Source organism: Amblyomma americanum, chromosome 6, assembly GCF_052857255.1.
Source record: "Amblyomma americanum isolate KBUSLIRL-KWMA chromosome 6, ASM5285725v1, whole genome shotgun sequence".
NCBI classification, from domain to species: domain Eukaryota; kingdom Metazoa; phylum Arthropoda; class Arachnida; order Ixodida; family Ixodidae; genus Amblyomma; species Amblyomma americanum.
Genome location: NC_135502.1, coordinates 50,498,180 through 50,523,290, shown reverse-complemented (window position 1 = coordinate 50,523,290; position 25,111 = coordinate 50,498,180). Strand labels below are relative to the sequence as shown.

The following is a 25,111-nucleotide window of genomic DNA, read 5'->3' as shown; positions in this document are numbered from 1 at the left end:
TCGCCAATCACTGCGGCCCTACCCATTTAATCTCTTCATAACTAGAGACTCTCTTCCTGGCCGTCCTTCATCACCGCAACAGAACACGCCCACTGACTTTGCGATTTGGAATAAAACGCCCGAGGCGTGGGCGGGGCAAAACCTAACGGCCATTGGGGAGGCCTAGCACGAAAAAGCGCCAAAGAGGACATAGTCCATCATCTATCAAAGACACCATATTTCATATATTTGCACATCTGAACACACTCCTTCGCTCACATCCCGTGTCTTCTTCCTTTAAAGCCTCTGAAGGGCCGGACGTGGCGTGTGTACCAATGCACTTTCTCTGAGGCCTTCTTGCGGAAGCCAGAGCACTCCACCCGAAAAGCTTCTTTCTTTTTTTTTCCCCCCTGAGTCATGCGAGCATAAAAGCTTCTGCGGCCGAGGACGCGCCGAAGGAGTGGCGACAGAAACAGTCATCTCGCGGTGCCTCGCATCCTGCCCCGGTCCGGCGACGCTGGTTACGGCCGGCACATTGTGGTCAGCTTTGTGTACTGCGTACGTTTTCTTCGCTCCGGCCTCGTGAAAGGCTACGTCGACCGCGCAAACTGTCCTCGTGTATGAGAATACATGGCTGCGCTGCGGAGGACGGAGCGTTTTTTTTTTCCTTTCTTTTTTTTTCTTTTTCGGGACTGACAGCGGCTCGTTCCAGCGCGATGTGTATGCGTTAAGCGCCGTCCAGCCAGCCTCTGCTTTTAGTGCCAAGTTGTTGTTTCATAGCGGCGCCGTTATGGCTCAAGAAAGTTGTCGTGTCCTCCACGCCGCGATGCAAAACAGCGTCCGGCTCTCAGGCATTCGCAGACCGTGACCGCTAGACTGAAGGACGCAGGCCGGGAACGAAGAAAACAATAGATAAATAGGGAGAGTGAAGCGTGAAAGGCTGTGCTAATCAAAATGGAGTAAGCAGGAAGTATGTCCGCCTGTGTTTATGCACGTGGTATAAGGGAGAGGAAGCAGAGTTAAGGAAGAGGTATGACTGCAATTTTTTTTCGGGTTGACTTGACCTGTGGAGCGTTTTTTCGCCGCCATGTCGGCGTGTATCTTCATTTTTGTTCGCTGCATAATTAATTTATCGCGTAAATAAGAGAGGCAGTAATGTGTGCAGCAACTTTTTAGCTCAGCTTGCAGTTGAGCATCAGGATCGTGTGTTCGATTCCTGCCCACAGTGGGAGCGTTTGTAAGGAAGTTCCTTCCTAAGGCGCGCCTGTGAAGAAACGTCAGTGTGTGGTAAAGAACCACAGCTGTTGATATCAATCCGCAGCTTATAACTACGGCTTTCTTCGGAGGCCAGTTACAGCATTGACAGGTAATCTTCATTTTGTAACCGACTGCGCCTTTACAAAACAGCACTGCTTCTCTAAAAAATATATTAGTTCTAGCGCAATATATAGCAAACTTGGTTTTTCCCCGAGAGTATAAATCTCCAACATTAGAGTATTTTATATATATATGTTTAAAGTTTAGTGCCCCTGCATTCGCTAAGCTGAAGTAATGTCTGAAAAGTTATTCGGTTGACCGTATTAATGGGGCATAAAATGGATGGAGGAAGAACTTTCAGTCTTGCGTAAAAATAAAATTTAAGAAAGAACGCGCGAAATGGAATCTACGCGTAAATAGGGACGAAGAAGCACTTGGCTTCCGTTGTCTTCCTAACTGCTTCCTTCATGCCCTGACCTACGGGGTTCAAAAACGTTAGGATAAGGTTAGTGCACTTGCTGAACAATGAAAATTTGAAACAAAAAAGAGGCAAGAAAAAACAGACAGCAGGAGCCTTAACTTTAAGTCGAAGTGCAAGCACAAGTACGTTTTATCCCCGAAGACGGGCAACAAACCAAACAACCCGAAAGCAATCCCCAGCCTGTTTATGCAAGGCATGTGTCTTTGCTCCAAGTTGGCTCCAGTTCGACGCACCATCACGGATGCTGATCTCCATTCGGCATAATCCAAAGACAGCAGGCACGGTAGAGAATCCTATCGCAGTCACGTTTATTCTCTCCTCGCATTTTCTCGCAGACCTGCCTTTCGCAGAGACAGCTGAGCAAAAGCAATCGCTTGCCTTCCCACCGCCTTTCTTTTTTTTTACAAATTGTTACGTTTAACCGCCGTTAAAAACCTGTCCCCGATTTTTCGGGAGTGTTTCTGTCGCCCTCCTATGCCAGCAAGCGAACGATCAGAACCCACAACACTGAACGGAATTACAGCGCATGCATGCTAGCGTGTCGTGAGGCACATTTTTCGGTCGGTGGGATCCGCCGGTCGCGTCTCGAGCATTATGCGCTTGGCGCGGCGTTTTGTTCCCAACAATACGGTCATGTTTTTCTATGCAGAAGGCGACGCCACTATCGCTTATAGAATCGTGACGAGGCAGAGATAAGGATTTGAATTGCTAATGCAGGGGGGGGGGGGGGGGGGGGCTGCGTTTCAAACGTTTCAAGGCGGACGCGGAACGCTCGGGTACACGTCTAGGTTTGGGACAAAAGGTGACCCGGCTGTGCAAGCGAAAGGGAGCCATTCGATGCAGCTAGTCCGCAACTGCATCAGGCAGCATTTTCCTTTCGTCGGATGCCACAACCGAGGACGGAGCGAAAATGCGTAGGGGAGATCGAAGAGGCCAGACAAGGAGGTTTCGTAGAAAGGCGTGCATTCCGGGTGCTCTTCCGCAAGTGAAGTGGTTCGCTGTAAATTGATTTACTTATTTTTTTCAGACGCGCGTTATGCCCTACTATACAAAAAAAAATTGAACGTTTGTGTTTTTACTCTTTTAACCACATAATTAAAAAAAATAACAATGGCTCAAAAGCTTTACGGATTCACCAAAGCCGCACACGTCCGCACTCACGCAACTTCAGCCAAATTCTTCAAACAGATAAAAACAGATTTATGCCCTAGTAATTTTTATTATCATCCGAAGCTGTTTCGTCCTCGAAAAATAACCTACAATATTCTTATTAAAAGATTCCAGCGCATGATAGGAGAAAAAATTTACAGCACTAGACATCACTTCCTGGGCGCACCGTAGTGTCAGACGACATCTATTTTTATTTTATTTTTTGTTTTTTAGAAGCGATCCTTTTCTCTAGGCAAGAAATGGCTCTACTTGTCTGCTCAGCGGGGATTTCAAATATGGCGAGCATCTCTTATTACCGTTTTTTTTTTAGCGCATCATTTGAAAAAGTGCTATTCGCTTTGTGTTTTCTTTTCTCTCCACTGTCTCTTGCTCTAAAAGCTGTCAATGATTAGCAATGATGTGTGCTTTTTTCAATTTTTTGTGATGATGTAGTGTTCACCTTGAAGTACGGCTTCATGTTTTCCTGTGCTGCCTTTTATTTAATCTTTTTCATTGCAAAGAACGATGTTCATCTAGACCTCCTGTGATAATTCCAATATCTACTAGGTTAGGGGTCAGTTTCAAGCATCCAATAGGCAGCTTTTACTCCGGGTTCATGTTATCATCTTGACGTGATGGTCGAATAAAGATTATTACTTTTATTATTTCGCACAGCGCTCAGTGTCTCCTGCCACAGGTTTGAGCCAAACCACTCAAGCGATAGACAGCGAAAGAGCCTTAGCTTCGTTTCATTTACGCGCAAGAAGTCATCTCGCTATAATTTAGCAACAACAAAGCTTTGATCGTTGCCACGAAATACGCGACATGTAATTAACTTCACACGCACACACGCAAGCCCAAAGGGACTTAACGCAGCGCGCCCGGGCTACGGCAACCGCCAATGGGGTGCCTGACTAGCCATCCCACCTAGTAGATGTAACGGCGTGACCTTTCATGTGACGACCCCCAACACACTCTGTATTATTACATAAATGTTTTCACCACCACCACCACCACACACCTTTGTCGTTTCATTCAGGTTCGCTGTTGTCACGTCGGAAAAATACTGCACTCTTTTTAAAGTATACCACCTCTCTCGTCGAGCGTCCTGGAGGGTTGAAAAGCACAGGGTGTTACACCCCATCCCTCTCCCCAATTCCGTCACCCAATTACGATCTACGCTCGGTTGGCGATCATGTTCAGCGAACGCTTTCAGCTGACGTCAGACACATGACGCGGCCATCCAAGTCACATGATAACGCGAGTTTGTTTCGTTACCTCGTTTTTCTTTTATATTTTGAGGAGAGAGGATTTCGCCACCTATACTGCCACTAGCTATTTGATTTTATTTCAGGTGGAAATTAAAGGTTTTAGCTAAGACCTGCACAACACCAGTTTTCCCAACTTCACACACCGAACACGATAGAAGTCGGTCGTTTTAACTCTATATTTTGAGCTTCGCTCTGAATGTATCACGCTTGAACCGTAGAGTTTGGTGAAGACCCCACGAGATGCCCGCTGCACAGAGTTCAGCAAAGTGTCTCATGCATGCAGTAAAAAGTGCTAGCACGATTTTTTGAGATAAAAATACACTCCACGTGGACAGTTGTCACAGCGCGAAATTCAAATAGCACAAAATGATGGACAGGCAGTGAGACAAGAGCTTCAAATGGTGGTGCACCGCGGTGTGCACAGATGGACCGATACCCTGTTTGCGACCGGCTGCCGGCCCGGTTCCATGACTGCTTGGCGGCGCATCGATCACCGGGACACGTCCTTCATATGTCTAGGAGAACCGACGTCAGACCTTCTGGCAGCAGTAACCGTAGTGTGCGTTTCCATTTCGCGCGAATCCTCTGACAGCTGGCATGTATGTACGTACAGTTGCACGCAGGCGTAGACAACAGCGCATAAAAAAATGCGGCACAGTTTTGTAAAAAGTGCACGCACTCTCGTAGATACGTGTTTGTGCGCGCGCCATGCATGCCAGATGTCGCACCAACAAGCGGAAAGAAACACTTTAACACTTCCGACAGGTTTTTTTTCTTGCTTTTTGCTTTTAACCGGCCGACAACAGGGGTGAACCCTGGCGTTATATGGTGGCATGCAGTCACGGACGCGCCTATTTTGCGCCGGTCACGTGGCCAAGAAAAAGAATAAACAAAAAGGTGACCGGGAGCAGAAGGACATAGGTCCGAAACGGTGCTAAAGAAAACGGTACAAGCCGGGACAGTGAAGCAGCCCTAGAAATGCCGGCCGCGCCACGCTCAGTTCCATCAAGGCATCGCTTTCTGGACGCGGTGTACGTGACCGCGACAAAGGGCCGGACACACGACACAGGCTAGCGAGGCAGCAGCTGCACGCACCCCGGGGCGTCGGTGGGTGACTGGCGGCTGATGGATCACAATCGACCGCACAGATGAAAAGTGCGACAGGACAGCGAAAGGCGAGCTAATCAAAATGGAGTAGTGCAGCCTGTGGCGCACGTGCCTTGCGGCCCCAAGGTACCAAATCTGTGAACTTCAAGCGAAGTTGTTTCCTCTAGCTTAACAACGACAGACGCAGCAGCATGACGGGAAGGAGGGCACAGTGAAGGAATAAATTCTTGTGCACCAAAAAGCAACCTTCGACGTGCGTCCAATGACAGGGGCACTGGTGCGCTATTGGTCCATGCGGCACATGACGCCCCCGCTGACATGGTTGTCAAGCAAAGAACGAATATCGAGAGTTGTACGGGCCAATAGTGGAGAGACGAAATAAATACTCGTGAAAAGAATCCTGGTTAGGGAAGAAAACTAGGTCATACTGTGGCTTTCTCCTTCTCTCTCAGACACCCGCAGCCGTTTAGGTCGCTGTGACAACTTGCATGGATATTGTAACCGTGTGAACGACACAGGACGAAGAAAAGAACAGACAGGACGGAGCGCGAAACTCCAGCTCAGTTTTACATCACAGACGCCAACTAGCCTACCATCTAGCCCTCCTTTCCCTGTTATCCAAGCTGTAACAACGGTCGAGAGATCTTGGCCTTCATGATCGGCCCAGCTGCGTTAAACGTAGGATAAAATATTCTGCCATTTATTTTTAATTGACCATAGTGAGAACGGTCGAGAGCTGGTCATCGACATCATCACAACTCAATTGCGTTGAATGCAGGATGAAAGCTTCTGCAGGTGATTTTAAATGGCCCTTTCCTGTGTAAGCTGCGCCTCACCCTAGCGAATATTCTAATTCGATCTCATCACGTGACCATCCGCGGCTGTTTTTCTTGACTTGAAGTGTGTGGATGAAGGCGCCTCTGAACAAAAATAATAAATGTAATAAATGAAAGAAATGGTGCGGGGCAACAGAACAGATGTGGTTCAGTTGGCAAACTGAAAGGCCACTGCGCGGTGAGCTCAGACGCGGCCAGGCTGAAATCCGGTTGGTTTTATAGTCACAGATCGGGTGTTTAATCAAAAATTTTCTCTTTCTATATCTTTTAAACAAGACCAAATTGGACGTAAAAGGGCGCAAAAACTTCGCTCATTTTTGGATTGGTTTGGATTTGCTGACTCAGGCTGTAGAAGATTCTTAAGCGAAAATGCTGGAAGAGAGCCATAACGACTGCACAGCTACCATGGTCCTCCATAAAGTCAGAAATAAAATTCCAATAAGGAAGGGAATCAGGCAGGCAGACGTGATCTCGTCAATGCTATACACCGCCTGTTTACAGGAAGTTCCCCGACACGTGGATTGGGAACAGCTGGGACTAAGAGTTAAATGAGTATAGACAGCTAAATTTTGGGTGCGTGTTTTCTTGCTTGTAATGATGTGTAAGGCATTATTATAAATGGATTACCACCTGGTATTGTGCAAGGACCGCTAAAAAATTTATAATCGCATTTCTTTCTCGTGATGTTTCGGTTTCACCAGCCGAATGAGAACTGTGCCGTCGACGTGTACTTCAGGTCACATGAGACATGAAAAAAACTGCAATATAATCGCTGCTTCCTCATTTATTGCAATTTCAGCTCTTGAGGAAGTCTGGCTTCGGCACTGAAGTAAAATAAATAAATGAAGCAGTGATTATATGGACGTTTTTCCATGCCTCACGTGACACAGAAGTATTTCTTGATGTCACAACCATCGTTCGGCTGCTGAAACCCAAACCGAAACAGCACGACAGAAAAAAATTGGATTATAACTTATTTGGTGGTCATAGGTGAATATCACATGGTGATTCGTGCGTAGAAGTGTCTTCCGCATCATTATAGAGAAGAAAACATGGCACCAAAATTAGATGTATGTGCTCCTTTAGTGGACAATAAGTAATCTGCGATTTTATGATCTGCCTTGTTAAGTCACTAAGGATGTGAACTGCAAAGCATGGTCAATGAGTTAGAACAGAACGGTGGGTCTAAACATGCAGAAAAACAAAGTAATGTTCAACAGTCTGGCCAGGGAAGTGCGGGGCACTGTTTGTAGTCAGGGCCTGTTAGTGGTAAGGGAATACGTCTACTTGGGGCAAGTAGTGCCGGTGATCCGGATCAAGGGAGGAAAATAACTAGAAGAATATGAATGGGGTTGAGAGCAAATGAAAGGTTCTCTCAGGTAATGAATGCCAGTTTGACAATATTCTTCAAGAGAAAAGTATACAACATCTGTACCTTACCGATACTCACCTATGGGGCAGAAACATGGAGGCTAACGAAAAGGGTTCAGCTTAAGCGCAGCGAGCTATGAAAATAAACTTGGTAGTGGTATAGGGGTAACGTTAAGAGACTGGAAGCCGGCAGAGTCGGCGAGGGATAAAATGCGTCTTATTGATACTCTAGTCGAAATCAAGAGGAAGTAATGGGCTTGGGCAGGGCATGTAATCCGAAGGCAAGATAACCGCTGGTCCTTGACGGTAACAGTGAATTCCAAGAGAAGTCAAGCCTAGCAGGGGGCGGCAGAAAGTTAGGTGGGCGGATGAGATTAAGAAGTTTGTGGGGATACGGTGACCACAGAGGCACGGGAAAGGATAAGGTTAATTGGAGAGACATCTGAGAGACCTTTGCCCTGCAGTGGTGGTGTCAGACTGATGATGATGATGATGATGATGATGATGATGATGATGATGATGATGATGATGATGATGATGATGATGATGATGATGATGATGATGATGCTGATGATTGGTGACCGGCAATGATTGTTGGCCAGCAAATTCTCCGCCATGGCGACAGTCTTATTAAGAAAGAAACATATCGCTAATAACTGACGTTTATTTTCAGAGACTAATGAAGAAAGCCATACAATATCCGTTTATGTCGGATGCCGATAACTTTATTGCCTTTAAAACTATTCTTATCTTGAAAATACTGCATTTTTTTCCACTTGAGAAGCATAAGTGACAAGAGTATAAGCTCATGGGCCTCTCCTCTATCATTGTTTTGTGCTTTCGTGTCTTTCGCTTATAGTGCTCTGTTACGGAGTGTGTCAGCATTCTGCCTTAATTAAAAAATAACTCTGGAATAGGAATTTGAAGAATATGACTCTCAATCTATCATGTTCTCACTTTTACAGTCCTTGTTGCAGTGATGACTTAGGAAGTGGAAACGTTTATCTTCTTGTTTTAAAGCAACACTGAGTGCAGCACCATGCATTCATTGTTGCCAGTAAACTATCTTTATTTGCCTCTTTCAGGATATGCCGACGTTTGCCCTGGAGCAAAAGACGCGTTTATCGACGAGAGAAAAGCATTTAAGCATCTATCCGTCAGTCGATTCAAACTCGTGCCACCGTTTTTGAAGGCAATGGTTTTGTAGCCTTGCCTCCGAGATTGGCATAAAAACAAGGCAGCGCACGCATTTCAATTCCGAAATCGGGCGATGATGGCGACAGATGTATTTTTATTTTTTGGACTTTTCTATCTTTAGAGCCTTCGTGTCCGGTACAAGAGGTCTACTTGCAATTAGAATGCGGTTACTCATCAATACAGGCCTATTACAATTTGTCCTCAGTGCCTGTATCCCTTTAAGAAGCTGGGACAACTGCCGCAATAGCCTGTTTCGAGAACAAGGGCCTGTTTCGAAGTACAAAACGTTTGCACCATGTGTCTGACTTTCTACGTCCCTTGACTGCGTTGGTTTTCCAAAAACTGACAACGGCAGGCCCCTTGCTTGCGTCAAAAACGACAGAGAGCGCACATGAGAGGATGAATGGAGAACGAACGTAAGAACGTTTGAGCTGCTAAAAAAGAATAAATATAACAAGTAGAGTTATAGAAAGGACAGAGCAGAGAGTAACCAGGGCGCAAACAAGGTTCTCTCTAGAGGGCACCACGCGTCAGCCTCGAGGCAAAGGAAAGATGTAAGAAGGCCGCCTTAGTCATAGAGCGGGGAGTTCCACTTCGTTGCTCCTATTTAGACAGGCCCGTAATTCTCGCGCGAATAGTCAGCCCGCCTGAGCAACTTCTACGGAAAAACGTATTCTGCGCTACATTGCTGTTCTTTCAGAAGCAGGACATACTGGAAATCGTAAACACGCGAAAAGAGAATATTCTGACCTGATCGATATCATGCATCTGTTCATGCAAATGAGGAGTTCAGGTCGGCAACCGAGAAGACATCATTGCTGCTGACTGTGGAGAATGGAGAAGGGCCCACGTAATACATTGATGGCGTGAATAGCTGACACAGGAGCCTGCCAATGCTTCAGCCTAATGCGTAAAAATCACAGTGTGTAAGGAACATTTTTTCGAAGAGCATGTGAGGGTGCGGGAAAGGGGTTCGGCGTTTAATCTCTGTTTCTTCCCCGTGTTCGTCTTAGTGCAGTTCTAGTATACAGCGTGCTTCATTCACGATGAACAACCAACTGACCACCTTTTTATACCATTGCTTTGTTTCGGCATCCTTACTGGTGCTGCCAAGCCAAGCGAAATGCATACCACTGCAGCTCATAGAGGGTATAGTGGCTATGCAAAGGTATAGTGGGAAGAAAAAAAAATAGCCTGGAAATTTAAACGTCCCTTTTTCCTCAAAATCAATTTGCGAGTCAGCACCTGAAGCTCCTTCTCGGTCTTTAGACTGTGCTCGGTTGGGGACGAAATTGGCTCCGCTGTTTCGGTGTTGGCAATGTAAAAAGCAGTGCACTTGAGAACGGAATACCGTAGATGTTGAGTATACGACTGTTCTAAGAAGGTCACAGAGTGTAATGCAGGAAAGCGGCAAGGTTGTCAGCTCGAAGAGGCAATCAGATCAGGGCAGGGCAGATTAGGCAAGTTTGTTCGTCGCGAGTGCAAAAAATACAGCGTGACCAAGAAAGACAGAACATAAAATGGAACGCAAAACAACTCAATGCCAGTGACAGTCGTTTGCGCTCATTCCATTCTCCGGGTTTCTTGTTCGCGCTGCATTTATTCGCATCTGGTAAAAGAGCGCCTTAGCCAGTATGTACTGCTTCACCTGGCTCAAAATGCTGTTGTTGTAAAAGTGGCTCTCGAGAACAGACCACGCTGATGAGCTCCTTTCGCACAAATCTGCAAAGCTGTGCATCTCTTGGGAACCGGGCTACCTGAGTGGTCTTTGAAGGAATAGCCTTCACTGCGAGGCGTCCATATTTCATCTGACTAGATGAGTAGTGAAAAAAAATACTTCACTTCACCTCTACTGAATGTATGACCAGTGGTGGCACAGCTGCAAAAAAAGTAGCTGAGCTTCAATTTTTCCGAGATCACTGGTAAATGGCCGCATTGTGAAACTCGGTGGTGAAGACGGCCACTTTGCTGACTCTTTATAGCCGGGGAGTTGGCGGTCACGAATTCATTGTGACAAAGCGCCCATATTTACTTCAGGCGGCGCAAAGCATGGAGAACCGTGGCCGGCCAAGCAACACGCAAGCTCGAAGGGTCCGCTCCTTCACCAAAGTATTGCACTGTACAAAAGCAATGCACCGTCGGCGGGACGCCCAGAGTTAGCGGGATTATTTTTACAGTGGTTGCTGTACAACAGATTTTTTCGTCCAAGAAGAGGGCTTTGGTAATAGATCTCGCTACCCAAAACATCCGCCTGAAGCAGCATGTGCCCCTTGACACGTACTCCACGCAGAGATCTGAAGACGCGAAGTCAAAACAACGGTACCGCTCATGAGTTCGCAGTCGACGAGCACAATTGTCTCGCCTCAACGTTGCAGTCTCAAAGCAGTACATGATCATCCCTATGTCCTCTTAAGGTGTAGGCTATGCTTTAAGGCCCATTTGCGAATAATATCGAAACTGCCGCATAACTTAAAATTTCAAAGCTGCTGCTACACATGAGCAATTGAGCGAAAAACTGTTCCCGCGGAGGTGTTCCTTCTGATTTTCGACTTTGCACGCCCGGTGTTCATCCGCTAGCACAAGTTTAGCAAGTGGCGGCTCAGTCGACTGTCCAGGCACCGCCAATGCAGAAGCTAGGCCGGATCCTTCTCTCTTGAGGACACACGCTGCGTTCATCTCAAGATTATGTTCGGATTGATCGCCTCGCGTACAGCTAGACTGATGCCGTTGCTGGCGCTTCTTGTATGCGTTGGCAAATACGCCTACCCTCTGCTGCTGACAGCGGCTGATCGTAAGGTCCCGCGTCTGTCATAGCGAAGGAGCTTCACTCCCCGAGCGATTGCCGCTCTCAGCTAGCTGCTAAGATGACGAAGCGGCCATAGCCGGGTGAGATGCGCATGGCCTATTCACGTGGTCTTGCTGCAATACCACCGCCAGCATCGAAGCTCAACCTGGATACGGACTTTTGCCAATCTAGCCTCGCGCAACTTCCACTCTGAGCCACAAAGAAAACGAAGTGGCCACGGGCACGTGAGAAGAGCTCATGCTATGTTGAAGGACTGACCACGCGACCAAGCCCCGCTAGCGCCTCGCTCTACATTGGCCGTATATTCAACGACGCGTGCTCTGAAGGTTATCGCGGTCGAGTTCCCTTGCTAACAGCTTTTCGCTTTAAAAGTGAAGATCTGCGGACATCCGCTCCAGGTAAACTGGTCTGCACAACGCCCTCGCGCCTCCCATTCGCTCGACTCCAAATTAGCCCCGCTTTCCGCTCACAGATCAACACGGTATGTATCGCGTAGCCGTCGCATCAGGATATCCAACTCCGATGCGACTGATAGTCGCTGGGGACGATGAAACACTTCTTCACTCCCAGCTGGATCGGTTTTTCTCTCTCTTTGGTCTCTGCCTACCAGTGCCAGCTGCAATGTTCACACAGTGTTCCCCTCATCTAAAAAGTTCAAGGGAATGGCAGCGAGCTCACCTGCCAAGGCAAGCCATCGAAAGCGTTTTACCCGCGCCCTCCTGTAGCGATAAATTCATTTCCGTGCGTGATAAACTTTACGAACTGCGAGATATCTGGACAACAAAGGAGAAAGCAGACAGCTACTTCTTGCTTTTTTTCTTTCTTTCATTTTCTTGTTTTTATTTCTTAATATCATTAATCTCGGCTTAATTGTCTTCCCGACACTCTAAGCGTTGTGATGTTTCTTAACATCGTTTACCTCACTAAAACGCGGGTCTAGGCCTGCCTCTTCAGTGCGTGATGGAAGCTTTGTAAGCTTAAGCTTAGATTTTTGTTTTCAGCGTTTTGAAGGAACCTTTCCTCTTAATGTAATATTATTTCATGTACTTTCCTCAGTGCTGCAATAGCGGTCGAGCTTAAGACACTCTTTGACCGTTAATGCTTTTCGTTAACGCTTTTCTCACTCCTTTAAATGCTTCTATGCGTTCTCTTTCTATGTTTCCCAATGACTGGCGACAATGCTCATGTATTCAATGTCTGTCACTTGCAATATTTTCTGCTTCTTTTATGACGCCCTCCAGCTGCATTAACTATGTTCTCTTTGCTTGCCACCGAGGCAGCCAGCGCCGTAACAGCCGCTGTGAAGTAGCCGACAAAGAAGCCCATTACAGGGTCTCAAGCGGCCCGTTGCAAAGATGGCTGTCGCACTGGACGAGCTTGTCTCAATGGTGATCATATATCCCAGCGTACTACCCTACCTACAATGCGGCAACAAATTTACCGACTGAAGCGTGCTTTTACTCTTCAGCGCAAGCACGATTAACTATAGCAAAGCATGCAAGCAACGAATTTACAGCCAAACGGCACTCATCAAGGCCATATCAAGTAAAATGGAAGGAGGGAGATAGGGGGTCGGTAACAAGCAGCCAGCGACACTTCAGTGGACGTATACAAGCGGACCACGCCACATAAGTTCCAGCCCCTCTTTCTTACAAGTGCGGTACAAGTCTGTGTCCGCGACTGCAGCCCTAATTGATTCCTATCCCAGCCGGTCTTACCCAGCCCTGAAAACAGCACGGAATATAAACGGCCGTTATATCACATATCGCCGTTCCTTTTCCACAGCATGCTGGTTGATGTGTTTCACGCCGCATCAATGTCGTGCCTGCACAGCAAGCCCCGCGGGGGCGAAGAAAGCGCGGCGGTTCCTGCGGTGTCTGACAACAGGGGGGCCTACAGCTGTCAAGCGAGCAGGAGCGTGACCTTTGACGGAACCAGCCAGCTTCGAGCGACGACCTTACGCAGCGGGTCCCGGTACTTGGAAATTTGTGACTGCTTTTATGTGGGCCCCAGTCGCGGCTCCCATCTGTTCCTAGTAGGACGTGCACCACGCTTCGGCAGTGCTAAGTTTGTCACTCTTCGCGATTGTCACGTCTTTCGGCCTTTAAACGAGTGGGCCTGATGACTGTAAGATTTTTTGCGAATTAAATAAAAACACTAGTGACTTTATAAAGCCTGATCTTTAAGAGAAATTACCGAAGAAATCACCGCACGAGGCGTATTTAATGTTGTTGACGGCGGAACTTATCGCTGATCCGTCAGAGCAACTGTGGTCAAGACCCTTTTCCCAAGCATCTCACCCTGAAGAGCCGAGCACCAGGCCGGGAGAAATCTTGTACCCATTAAAAACCGGTGGGTACCCGGCGGCACTGGGGATCGTACCCAGCACCTCCCGAATGCGAGGCGGTTGCTCTACCACAAAGCCACGCTTCGGTAATTCGGCCGGAAAGAAATTTATTCAATGAAAGGTCGAGAATGATTGGCGTGGCAAGCTTCGCTTTGGTCTGTGAATATACATACGAACGCCATGGGAACCCGACAAAATGAAGAAAATGCAGGGAAGCGAGCGGCGCCAAGGTACCTTCGCATTTAAGCATGCCGACTGGTCGGGACATTTGCGCCTCCATAAACTGTGACGAAACAACTTGAGAAGGCGTTTGTAAGGAAAATTACCGAATAGCAGGTAAAGTGGATAGGCCAACACTCAATGCCAGAAGAGTAGTTTCGTTACAGCGGTTACTTCTTTGGAAGATTAAATGAACTGTCATAACCGTTAATCCCTAAAAAAACAGCACTGATATTTCTTTACGGACTAACTGCAAAATGACATCAGCCACACTCTCCTCACGGACTAACGTTCACCGCTAGGGCTAAGTAGCGTAGTTAGTCTCATTTACGCGATTTGTGGTTAAATTGCAGGATTACATTAGGTTATTTTAAATATATGACTAAAACCTATATGTTCCATGGGCAAGAGATTAAATTCCAATGAATAGGTACTGTTTACGCACGACCTGTTTTTGTGCTTAAGGTTTCATCTCATTTATCTATCGATAATAGGGTTTTCCTTTTCTTTTACCAAGCATTCCATATCTTCAAGACATCAAATATGGAGTGTAGATATCTTTATCTCCTTGACCTGAGAGCGTTCCAAAATACAAGTGATGCGCCTTCCATTTTCAACCACTTTCTCTTTCGACATGCCCCACATTCCCTCCGACCTAAAGCGGCTTTCCAAGGTGCACTCTTTTCAAGCTTGAAATTAGAAGGTACGCGCAAAACTACGTGTTCGCAGGGATGGCAATTGATTGAAACGTACGCGCATTCTGCCGTGGCTACGGAGGTATCTCCGATTCATCTCTGCCGTGGTCCCAGAAGCTGCCCCTCAGACGCATGCATTCTGAGTGCAATCGTAGCTTGTGCCTGGCTGAACGCCACAATACCCTTCGCTATTCCTAGTTGTCGGTACAACATTCATGGGCGCACCGTATATAAGTCCCTTTCCGATGGGCATCAGCGGTACCCATAATTCACCGTTTGGAGTGCGGCAGAGGTGAGCGGTGATGTGCTGAAACAACCACCGTGTTTTTTTAACGCCGTAATTTCATCATCCAAGCAGATGCGCGAGACACTGAAATGCTAATATAAAATATTGGCCTGCATCCAAAAACTCTAATGTAGCCCAAAAACACTGACAACTCGCATCTCGAAACAGTACCGTCGTCGTCATTTGACAGCGCATGGCTGCGTCTTATAATCTGTATTTGAAGGGCGGTTATAAAACATGTCCGCGCTCCAGCAGGACCCGAGTTTCGCCTTGTTTGTATGCTGTCAGTATTGCTTGTGTCCCTTCTTCTCGAACGTACGTCACCGTTTAATATAGGGATGAATCAGAGGCATATTCCTGGTGTTCTTTAACTGCAAAACTTGGTTTGCTACAAAAAAAAAAAGAGAGCAATTAGATGCGGAGTTTTGGATGGCAAGATCGCCCGGACATGACGTCGCAGCCGCCGAGAAAGTAGCACTTTTATGAAAAGCTGAACCACTCTTGAGGTGTTAACGTTAGGATACTTCAGCGAATAGAGTTATGGAAGATAATACATGAATGGCGTGATGAGCAATTTCCTAGTGCTTAGGAGGTCCCTGATGAGACGCTTCTACTCAAAATTCTGCTTATATGTGGTCTTAGAGGGCGAAGTATACAGCGCTACAATTATTATAAGCCAAGAAACAAAATCTAGGGCATATGTGAAAAAAAATTTAAAATTAAAAATTCGTTCTGAGGAAAGGAAATTACGCAGTAACTGTCTCGCATATCTAAGAGCAAAGGTTCGACATGTACGGTTCACGATATTTTTGCTGCTCACTAGCTTTGGACGGCATGCTTTATGGCGATCAAAGTGCGGGAGCTGTGATAATCCCAAGACTATACTTTATACCGACGGCGCGTTTTTTGTGCATTTATAGCCCCATTTACAGATGTGCTGTGGAATTCTTAAACCACGCGCTCGGAGGTTTAACACTTCCTGGCCACAATAAATCATTACGCAAGCGCTTGCGTGCGGCACCGCTTCTGTATGAGATTTATAAAAGGCTTCGGTTATATACGGATTTGTCCTTTTTTTTTTTTCGCGCAGCTTAAGTGTGGATTCGGTTACCCTGTGGTGGCCTATGGGCAAATCGCAAAGAACTGCGCCAAGTCTGTGCTAATTTCTTGCTTAAAAGAGGCGCAAAGGTGCGAGACTAAATTATACTAATTGCGTGTCCGTGCGTGCGTGCGTGCGTGCGTGCGTGCGTGCGTGAGTGAGTGAGTGAGTGAGTGAGTGAGTGAGTGAGTGGAGAGCGAAAGTACGTCTACTGGAACAATATGTGGGCCTTTGCGGTACTTGGTCATCCCAGCAGTCCCAAACCACACTCGCCAGGGGTGACGTGATGGTGCTGGCAGTAATCGCTCGACACAATAGAAGCAACGGAGAGAGTGCAGTGCATCGCAGGCAAGATCGGTAGATCGAAAACGCAGCACGAAAAAAACACATCAGCGGTAGGCGATTCCGCCAATGAGAAAGAAATAGCGCGACAATAAGGGAACCAGCAGGCACTGCTCAACGACGAGAGGACAGGCGGGGCGATGGAGGATCCCGCTTCTTTTCCCCGTTGTTTATCCTGCAGCATATACACCGCTCCCGGGTACATCACAACGCGACAGCGGCGGTGTAAACAGCTGCATGGAGGAGCAGAGAAGGAGAGGATGGGGGCTCCGGCGTCGCTCGCTTACTCGGTCTCCCTTATGTGGAACACAGCCAGCGAGCAGCTGTACTCGCGAACACGGTTCAATGCGTGGCCTGCTTTGTGGCGCACTGCCTGGACGTGGTCGGATACGGCATGCTCCAATAATGAGACAAAGCGGTCGCTCGACGAGAGGGAAAGAGCGCGTCGAACAAGAGCTTGGCTAAGGAGAGAAGGAAGTGTTCCCTCCGTCTTTCCTTTCCTTGCCGTTGGCTTGGCGTTCACTCGTCGCAGCAGCACTGCTCCGACCGTTTGGTCCGTTTATACACAAAACATGCCGCGACGACGGATATAAAGAAGCGGACTCCGGGTCCTCGCTCGCTCGCTATATTGGCTACCGATCCGCGCTGAAAAGGACAGGATGGGCTGTATATCAAGACAGCGGTCGGGACGGTGCGGCTGTCTGTTCTTTTTTATGTTTTTTTTTCCTTCGTTTTCCTCGATGTTATATCACCGTCAGCTACGCGAGAAAAAAAGCTTTGCTGCTCCTCTGTGGACGGCGGTGCGGTAGTCTGGTCGCTTTCCCCTGCCCAGCGGGAGGTTGAGGCCGAGGGCAAGCAGCTGGAGGCGTCTATGTGTCTTGAAGCGGAATGAGTGGCCTTCGTTTGTGTACAAGTGTTCTCCTCTCCATCGACCCGCTACGTCGGAGCGGCGAGCCACTCTCCGCTGAAGCCCTTTGATCCTCTCCGCTGCCGGGTTCCTTGCTTTTGCGGAGGATGTTTCAAGGTCGAGCGCGGAAGCTGGGTTCAGTACGTCAGAGTGGCCCGCCATCCTGCCACGAACGCTAGGTATTCTCGACGCTACTTGAGATTTCAAGAACGACCAGCATGCTATAGAAACCCGTCTTGATGCGCAGTCAGGATAGAATTTGCTCATAAGCTCTGCCAAAGCGCCTCCATGCGGCTACACAGAGAAGCTCTTAGTTCTCTTAAATCTTTGAAGATGAACGAAAATTATATTCTTGGTACACAGCTAGAACCACACCCAACGTGTACATCGCGTTTTTGAGAGCCGAGACCAGGCTTTTGCTCCATGCCTTCCTTATCAAATGTGAAGGATATCTACTTTGATCTGTAGGATAAGAAAGCTTTCCAGTTTACATGCATTCATCGGGTACAATGACATATGGATCATTTAAAATCCTTAAACAACATACAGTCTGCAGTTTGCAAGTTTCAGTGCCATTACCCACGTTGGGAAGCTGTTCAATGCGCGATGACAATCTGCAAACTATGAAATAGTCGTGCAAATTATGCCCAAGAAACAGACCTTGTTTCCCAGTGTTCAATATTTTCTTCGAAACACCTCATACATCACTATTTTTAACTACAGGAAGGATACTCATCTAGCATTAGTAGTTCTACCGTTTTCATAACCATACTACTGGGCACTTTATGCATACCCCTGAATTGTCACTTTTCTGTCCCTAGATTCAATGCCTTAAAGCACTCAGCGCTGAACGCTTCTTGCATCGTTCAAGCAAGAACCACTGAAATGAGCGCCACCGCAGCGTAAAAGAAAATGACTCACCAGTGAGGCTCATGTCAAAGGACTCTGTGTGAATCTTGGCCAGGTCCTGGACCGTCCTCCAGGTAAGCGTGAGCAGCTGGTTCTGCGAGAGGTCCACGGACACCAGGTTGGGTGCACCCCGGAACATGTGCGCGGGCAGCACGCGAAGCCGGTTGTACGACATGTAGAGCACCGTCAGCTGCGGTAGACCCTCGAAGGCGAGCGCGTCTACCTCGGACAGGGCGTTGTACTTGAGTTCCAGTTCCGCCAGCTGAGGCATGGCGCTGAAGACGTGGGCCTCCAGCCGAGTCAGCTTGTTGCGGAACAGGTCGAGACGCGTGACGTGGGAAAGGCCGCGGAAGCTCTGCTCCGTGAGCTTCTCGATGGAGTTGTCACTGAGCTCCAGCTCCTGGAGGGCACCCAGCTCCTCGAAAGCACCATCGTCGATGACCTCCAACTGGTTGCGCTCCAGATACAAATGCGTCAGCGATGGCAGGTTCTTCAGTGAGCCGGCGCTAAGCCTTCTCAACTTGTTGTCCCCGAGCTCGAGCTTCTTGAGACGTGGCAAGTCCGCGATTGCTTCGCTGTCTAGGCTAGTTATCTCGTTAGAGTCTAAATGCAAGAGGGCCAGTCGCGTGAGGTTGTGGAAGGAGCGAGGCTTGAGGTCTCTGAGCTCAGCCTGGGACATCTTCAGCCGCTCAATCTGTGGCGTGTAACGCAGTGCGGTTGTTGGAACAAAGTCAAGTCTGTATTCGTTGCCGAATGCACTGAACGCGACGACAGTGATGGTGGGCTGTCGCTTGAAGGACTGGAAGACCACGTGATCTGGTACCAGCTTGCGGCCAACGTAGCACGTGACATCGGTGACGTCCTCTGAGAGGTCGCTGCTGTCGCAGCGACAGTACATGGGTTGGTCAATAAGGTTGCAGAGTTCGGGCACCAGGTCCTGAGATCCACCGTGAACCATGCAACCTGACAGCCATAGTGCAGCCAGAAGTGAAAGTCGCGAATGCCTGCAGTGTATAGAAGCAGAAAAAAAATTCTAAGTGCAAACCATCGGACACAGAGGGCGTGCAGAAGTTTAGAACACATGCAACCATGCCTTGTAGTTCAAATGGGCTAGCTTAACAAAAAGAACCGAAAGTTGCCATACACTGACGTCTGACCGTGACATAATGAAACAGCTCTCATCAAACAAACAGGCAGACCACATATCAGCTGGCGCTATCCGACGAATCTCACAAAGAAGAGCACACCTCGTTGTCCATTACGAACTTGGCTTTCATGTGACCTTCAATAAAACATCAACTTCCCGCTCCGCTCAATTTTCTGACACGTTCTAATCCTCACGACGTATTAGCACTTATAAGTTATTATCCATAAGTATACTGACATTGCAGCCTGCACTACAGTTGGTTGACAATGACAGAATGACAGATGCTCATATCAACCGAGAATGCGGTGTTCGATAGTGCCTGCTTAGCCATAACAGTAACCAAGACGACCAAAACATTTTCAGCGTCACCGATATCTTAAAATCGAAGAAGGCCGCAATACATTATCCTTCAAAAGGGGGAACTGTAAACTCTGAAAAGATAGATACGTGCGTGAATGACGCGGCACCCTGTTTACCTTCACTTTATGAGATAAAGAATTTAAAACTGCCTGTTTTGTTCAAGCACAGCACGGGGGAGATACAGACAGTGCGTGGATAGCACTGAAACGTTATCGAAAACAATCACCGATTAAGGACTCTGCACAAGTAGGGAGTTGTGAAATATCGGAAAAAAATTTGGGCACAATGTGTCAGTTCAGAAACCTGAGATCACACGCGTTTAAAAAAGCAAATACTCTACAGTCTGAAAACAGTGCTGCGAATACAGGGCGCCAGCTGTTCACGTAGAACACATTAATTTTTGTGTGTGTCTGTGCACCTTAATACCACACAGAAAATCAGTCACCTCTAGTTACATCCGCAACCTTGAATTCGCATCTCCTGAGCATGCTACTGAAAACGATTGCTGATATTAAATACTTGTCACGTGGAACTGCCAGTTGCATTTGCTCATAAAATTTTAACTTGCCTGACTTCGCTTGATCGTTGTTTTTCTTCGCTAAAAGCCTGTCAACAAAGTGTTACATTCAATTTTCAAACTGCAGACACCGAAGGCGAAGGGTTTGGGTTCGTATGGGGCAGTTTTTACCGACTTGTGTCGGCGCCCACAATTTCTTACGTTCGTCGGACACTTCCGTTGCCTAGCGGTGCTGTGCGGCATATAGAACGCAGGGACTGAACTTTAAAATGGTATGCACACAAGATAAGCGTCAAATTAAACGCGAACAGTATAACTGAAACTCCAAAACAAGAACACAGAAATAATAGCTGCTAGAGCCGAAAAACAGGCTGAATAAATGAACGCTTTCACATAGCGGAGGTCTTCGTGCCATTGAAGTGGAAATGAAGTGCGCAGGTATCTCTTTTCCCTTAACTAATATGTTCATACTAAGCAATTGTGGACAAAATCATTTTCAACAGGAAAGAGTGTATGAATGCAATTTTTAAATGCCCCCCCCCCCCCCCCACTGTAACATTTTCACTATCATAATCAATATATCCGCAGATATTCCCTCGGTAGGCTTGCATTGTTTTATGTTGACGTTTTTGCTAGCATCAAAACCTTTGGCCGTCGCTTTTCTACGGCAGTCTTAACTACTCAATGCGAGCGATGGACTGACTTCAAGAGAGAGATTTTGCTACGCTTCGGAAGAATGAACCATTACCTTCAACCTGTCCATAAGAGCACCTTAGAATATTCCAATATTTTAAAAAATTTCACCAGGATATTCTTCTGTTTCCATTGTGATTGCCTGTTGGCAATGGACATGCACGTAATTAGTGAAGGCCTCATAACTGCGCGTAAGTAGTGCAAAAAGATAAAGAAACTTTCGAGGAGTGGATCCTGTGGGGCCGACCTGTACACCTCTCAGTTTTTTTTTATCGCAACCCTATATCAAAGCTGTCTTTTCATCGCATGACATTCCGAGTAACCTTTTTTTTTTTTTGTACGAGCATGGAAAACCAGCGCCGCTCGAATGGTGCATATTTATTTCGGTTAAATCACTGCAACTGCGAACGCAAGAATCCTGCGATCATCCTAGGCAGTTTTGATACTTTTAATAGTAATCAACGCTAACATATTACCTCGTTACACGCATTGTAGGGCCACACATATTATACCACAAATGGCGCCAACGTGCGCAGTTGTCGTTTTCAGTGGAAACTTCTAAGACGCCGATATGTGACGGCTGCCAAGATTCCCCCCTTCTCAAGAAGCAGTTGCCATCAGGAACGTTCCCCAAAAAAAGCTTTGCTCAGCTAGATTATTTCGCTTTCGCTATTGTTCGAGCTCTGTGCTCAAGAATCAGGTCATGATTCCTTATCTTTCATATATCTGATTTTATCTCCATTTTTGACGGGAGAAACCACGCAGCCGAAAACTAGAGCTTCTGAGGCAAGAGAGGTCGAGTCGTGATATCGGTGAAAAAAAAAAAAGCTGATTGAAAAGCGTACCAGCAACTCAAAAATGCAAATGCATAGAATTTTAAACGCATAAATCTAAACTTGGAGCGAGGCGTCATCGTACAAGTTTTCGGGCGAGCGTCATCGCCTCCTTCGGAAAACAGTTTCAGGAATGGATAAATAGTCGAACCTGCAGAAACGAGCTCGACGCTGAGGGAAAGCGTGTCCGCCGCTGTTTCGAGCGGAAATTGCCCCCAATGCGCCCTTCGCAAGAAAAACAAGTAATTAAATCGCAGGCCCTGCGGTGAAAACCGGCGAAGAACGAAGAATAAATTAGGAATGCTGCAAGTAGCCACCGTTGTATTTATTTATTTTTTTTGCCTTTCATTCTGAAATGAGACAAGCCGCGCGTCTCTGAACCCTCTAGCGGCGTTGACGCCTGGCTATAGAAGTGCGCTTTCTTACAGCCGGGTGCGATAATGCGCGTGCGTGCTTGTAGAGCGCTTGTACAAACCCGTTTGTTTGTATGCGTTGCTAGGTCATACATACAACATTCGCCAAACTAAAATGCCTCTGGCGTTCCGCTAGTGGCGTTCCGCGAGTGTGAACGGACTAGCTGTGTCTTTGGATTGTCGAAATGCAACCTTTACAGATCTCGTGAAGCATGAAATGACGGGCAATACCAGCTACCTTCCTTATTTTTTTCTTAAGATAAGTTTCTAGGACTAGAGAGGACAAAATGCGATCTTAGGAGATATTTCAATAAATCTAATTTATTACAAAATAACAGATAAAAATGAACAAGTGAATAAATGTTACCAAAGTGAATATTCTAACCTTTACGGCATTTACGTATACTGCTATGCGCCTTCTTACATTCAGGAATGCTTGACGTTATAAATAAAAATAAAATAAAGCAGCGAAGGTTTCTCGAATAAAAGAATGTCACAAGATCACCTACATCTAGAAACCTCTCTGCAAGACAGCACCAAAAAATTTCAGCCCAAAATGTTGTCCTGTCATGCGGTGGTCAAGCCAATTTTACCTGCTGAAACAAGTTGCGGTTATTTTCATGTCGCAAAATTAGCCCCGAATTTGGAAAATATCGCAAGTGTTATTATGGACACGTACCTCCCCCTTCGCAAGCCGCCAACGTTATAAACAACAATTAAAAGCAATTTTTTTTCACATCCTCTCGACTAGACCGGCTTTCACATCGCTGACGGAGGCTCTTTTTCAGGTACTCTTCCTGACAATGTCGCCATTAACAAAACTAAGGTTTTCTAGCCTATGCGCTTCGTATTTAAACTTTACTATTATTTATTACTAATATAATTTAGTCAGATATTTCAGGATGACAGGTGCGTCTGAACTACGGATCGAAGAATCCCATCTTTCGGCCATGATACAACACGTACTATGCAAACAACGTGCAGTGCCAGTCTAATTACACCGTGCAGCCGCCATACCGCTATGTCCGCATTGTGCAAACTATGTCCAGTGCTCGTTTACTGGTCAGCCAGCACCGAGTTGTAGGCGTAAGGATTCCTCCAACTCGAGAATATTGCGGGCTGACACCCGGAGAAATCTCGGCGCCGTCCCCAGCATCGCCTCTGCCTATGCTGTCCAGAGGAGATAAGCCGTAGGCTGAGGAAATAACGCGGAAGTGGCGAGCTCCTAGTCTTTGTTTGCAAAAAAAAAAAACGTGAGAGGACGATGGAGGAAGACGAGAGTGCGTCGGAGTTTCCTCAACCTTGGTTCCGCGAAAATTTCCATGTTTAAAACAACTGCTATACTGGACGAGAGACATGTGCCTTCACTAAAGTAACCAGCTCATTGAGGTCTCGAAAACTTTCCTTTTCAAGCCAAACTGCCTCGAATAATTTATATGGAAGGCACGATTTATGCAAATACTATCTATATGAGGTATAACAAGGGTTTCGCGGAAGAAGCTTAATTAGGCTCTAACAAGCTTCCAGCTGAAGTCAAAGTGTCTTAATTTATTTTTGTTGCAGAGAAGATGTTTCCAGATGCTCCTGTGCATTATTCGCAAACCTATTTCATAACCTAACAACTCCAGCGAATATAACGACATGAGGAGTAATATTTTTGGACAGCAACTAAAAGTTTCCGACTAAGCACCGGATGCCAAAGGCGATGAAGGCGTATACTAATTGTAATATAACGCCTGAGCAGGTTCGCGGTGTGGTATCACGTTTTGAACGCACGGCACTACAGCAAAATGTCGCACCAGACTCTCAAGTTCTTTCTATTATGTCACATCACATCGCTAAGACGCAGTTTCAATCACGCTGGCACCCGACTTAATGAGCACTAGCGCGGTTGTTGCATCAACCACTCACAAAAATGTTTTGTCCGAGTTCACAGCATAGAAATATCACCTCACTGCTCTATCACATCAAGCGCAGAACGGCACAGCATTAAAAATAAGTGTTCAATTCCCACAGATGTCCTCTTTCATGCCATACCGTCCCCTATTACAAAGTTAACCCCCTCAAACTGTACATAATTCACATAACATTTGTACATTGGATGCACACTGTAGCGAATGGAGGGCTTTGTGTGTTGGGTGTGTTGTCTTGAATTTGTTCCGTTTGTTTCTGTAGTATTAACACATACCAATTAGCTTAGTAACGGGCTTTACTGAACTGCTGCATCCAAACGCTTGCTTTAATTTTTGTCCTTGTCAGAAATGTTTCCCATCTAAGCGGTTCGCTCGCTCCTAGCGCAAGATCAAAGAAGAGTTTTTGTCTTCAAACCTCACGTTCAATCTAGCGAACGAGTTTTCATGCTACTCTGCGCTTGTTACTTTGGATTTCTTCCTAAATGCCAGCGGCAAGAAGCCTTTGCGGGGAACGATTTGTCTTGACTCCCTGTTTTGCCTTCTCCTCCAGAGGCCGAGAGCCTTCCGCTTATTGGATAATATTCACAGTGCAAGTAAGAAAACATCGAAACCCTTAATCATTATATGCCTGTTTCCTCGGGAAGCTATTCGCGAAAGCGGCAAGCTTGTAACTTCCCGGGATTTTCCCGTTTCCTTGTAACGAAGGAGGATTAAAGTTCTATCGCGAGAGCACCAATAAGCACGGCTGTGCCACCTGCGCCGCACTCGTGGATATTACCGCGCAGGCGAACTCGCCGCCCGTGCTACAGATGGCGTGTTTTAAGCTCAGCGTTTCCAGCGTCACGCTTAATGCTTCCTCGAGATAAGGCTGCAAGGAAGGAGAGAACAGCAGTATACAGAAGCGGGTGTGGGCGGACCCTGGGCAACGCTCGTTAAGCGAGCGTTCGTCATACACGAAGCGTGAATCGAAGCGTTGC

General features: G+C 46.8%; 1 protein-coding gene across 3 annotated transcripts in view; it reads right to left on the bottom strand.

The window, feature by feature from the left end:
• Positions 1-25,111, bottom strand: part of LOC144136788 (uncharacterized) — a 48,594-nt gene that overhangs the window by 5,184 nt on the left and 18,299 nt on the right. For all 3 annotated transcript variants that reach the window (XM_077669415.1, XM_077669413.1, XM_077669414.1), the window contains exon 2: positions 18,271-19,262. In XM_077669415.1, coding sequence (XP_077525541.1) covers positions 18,271-19,262 — 992 coding nt within the window. The remainder of the gene's footprint in view (positions 1-18,270; positions 19,263-25,111) is intronic.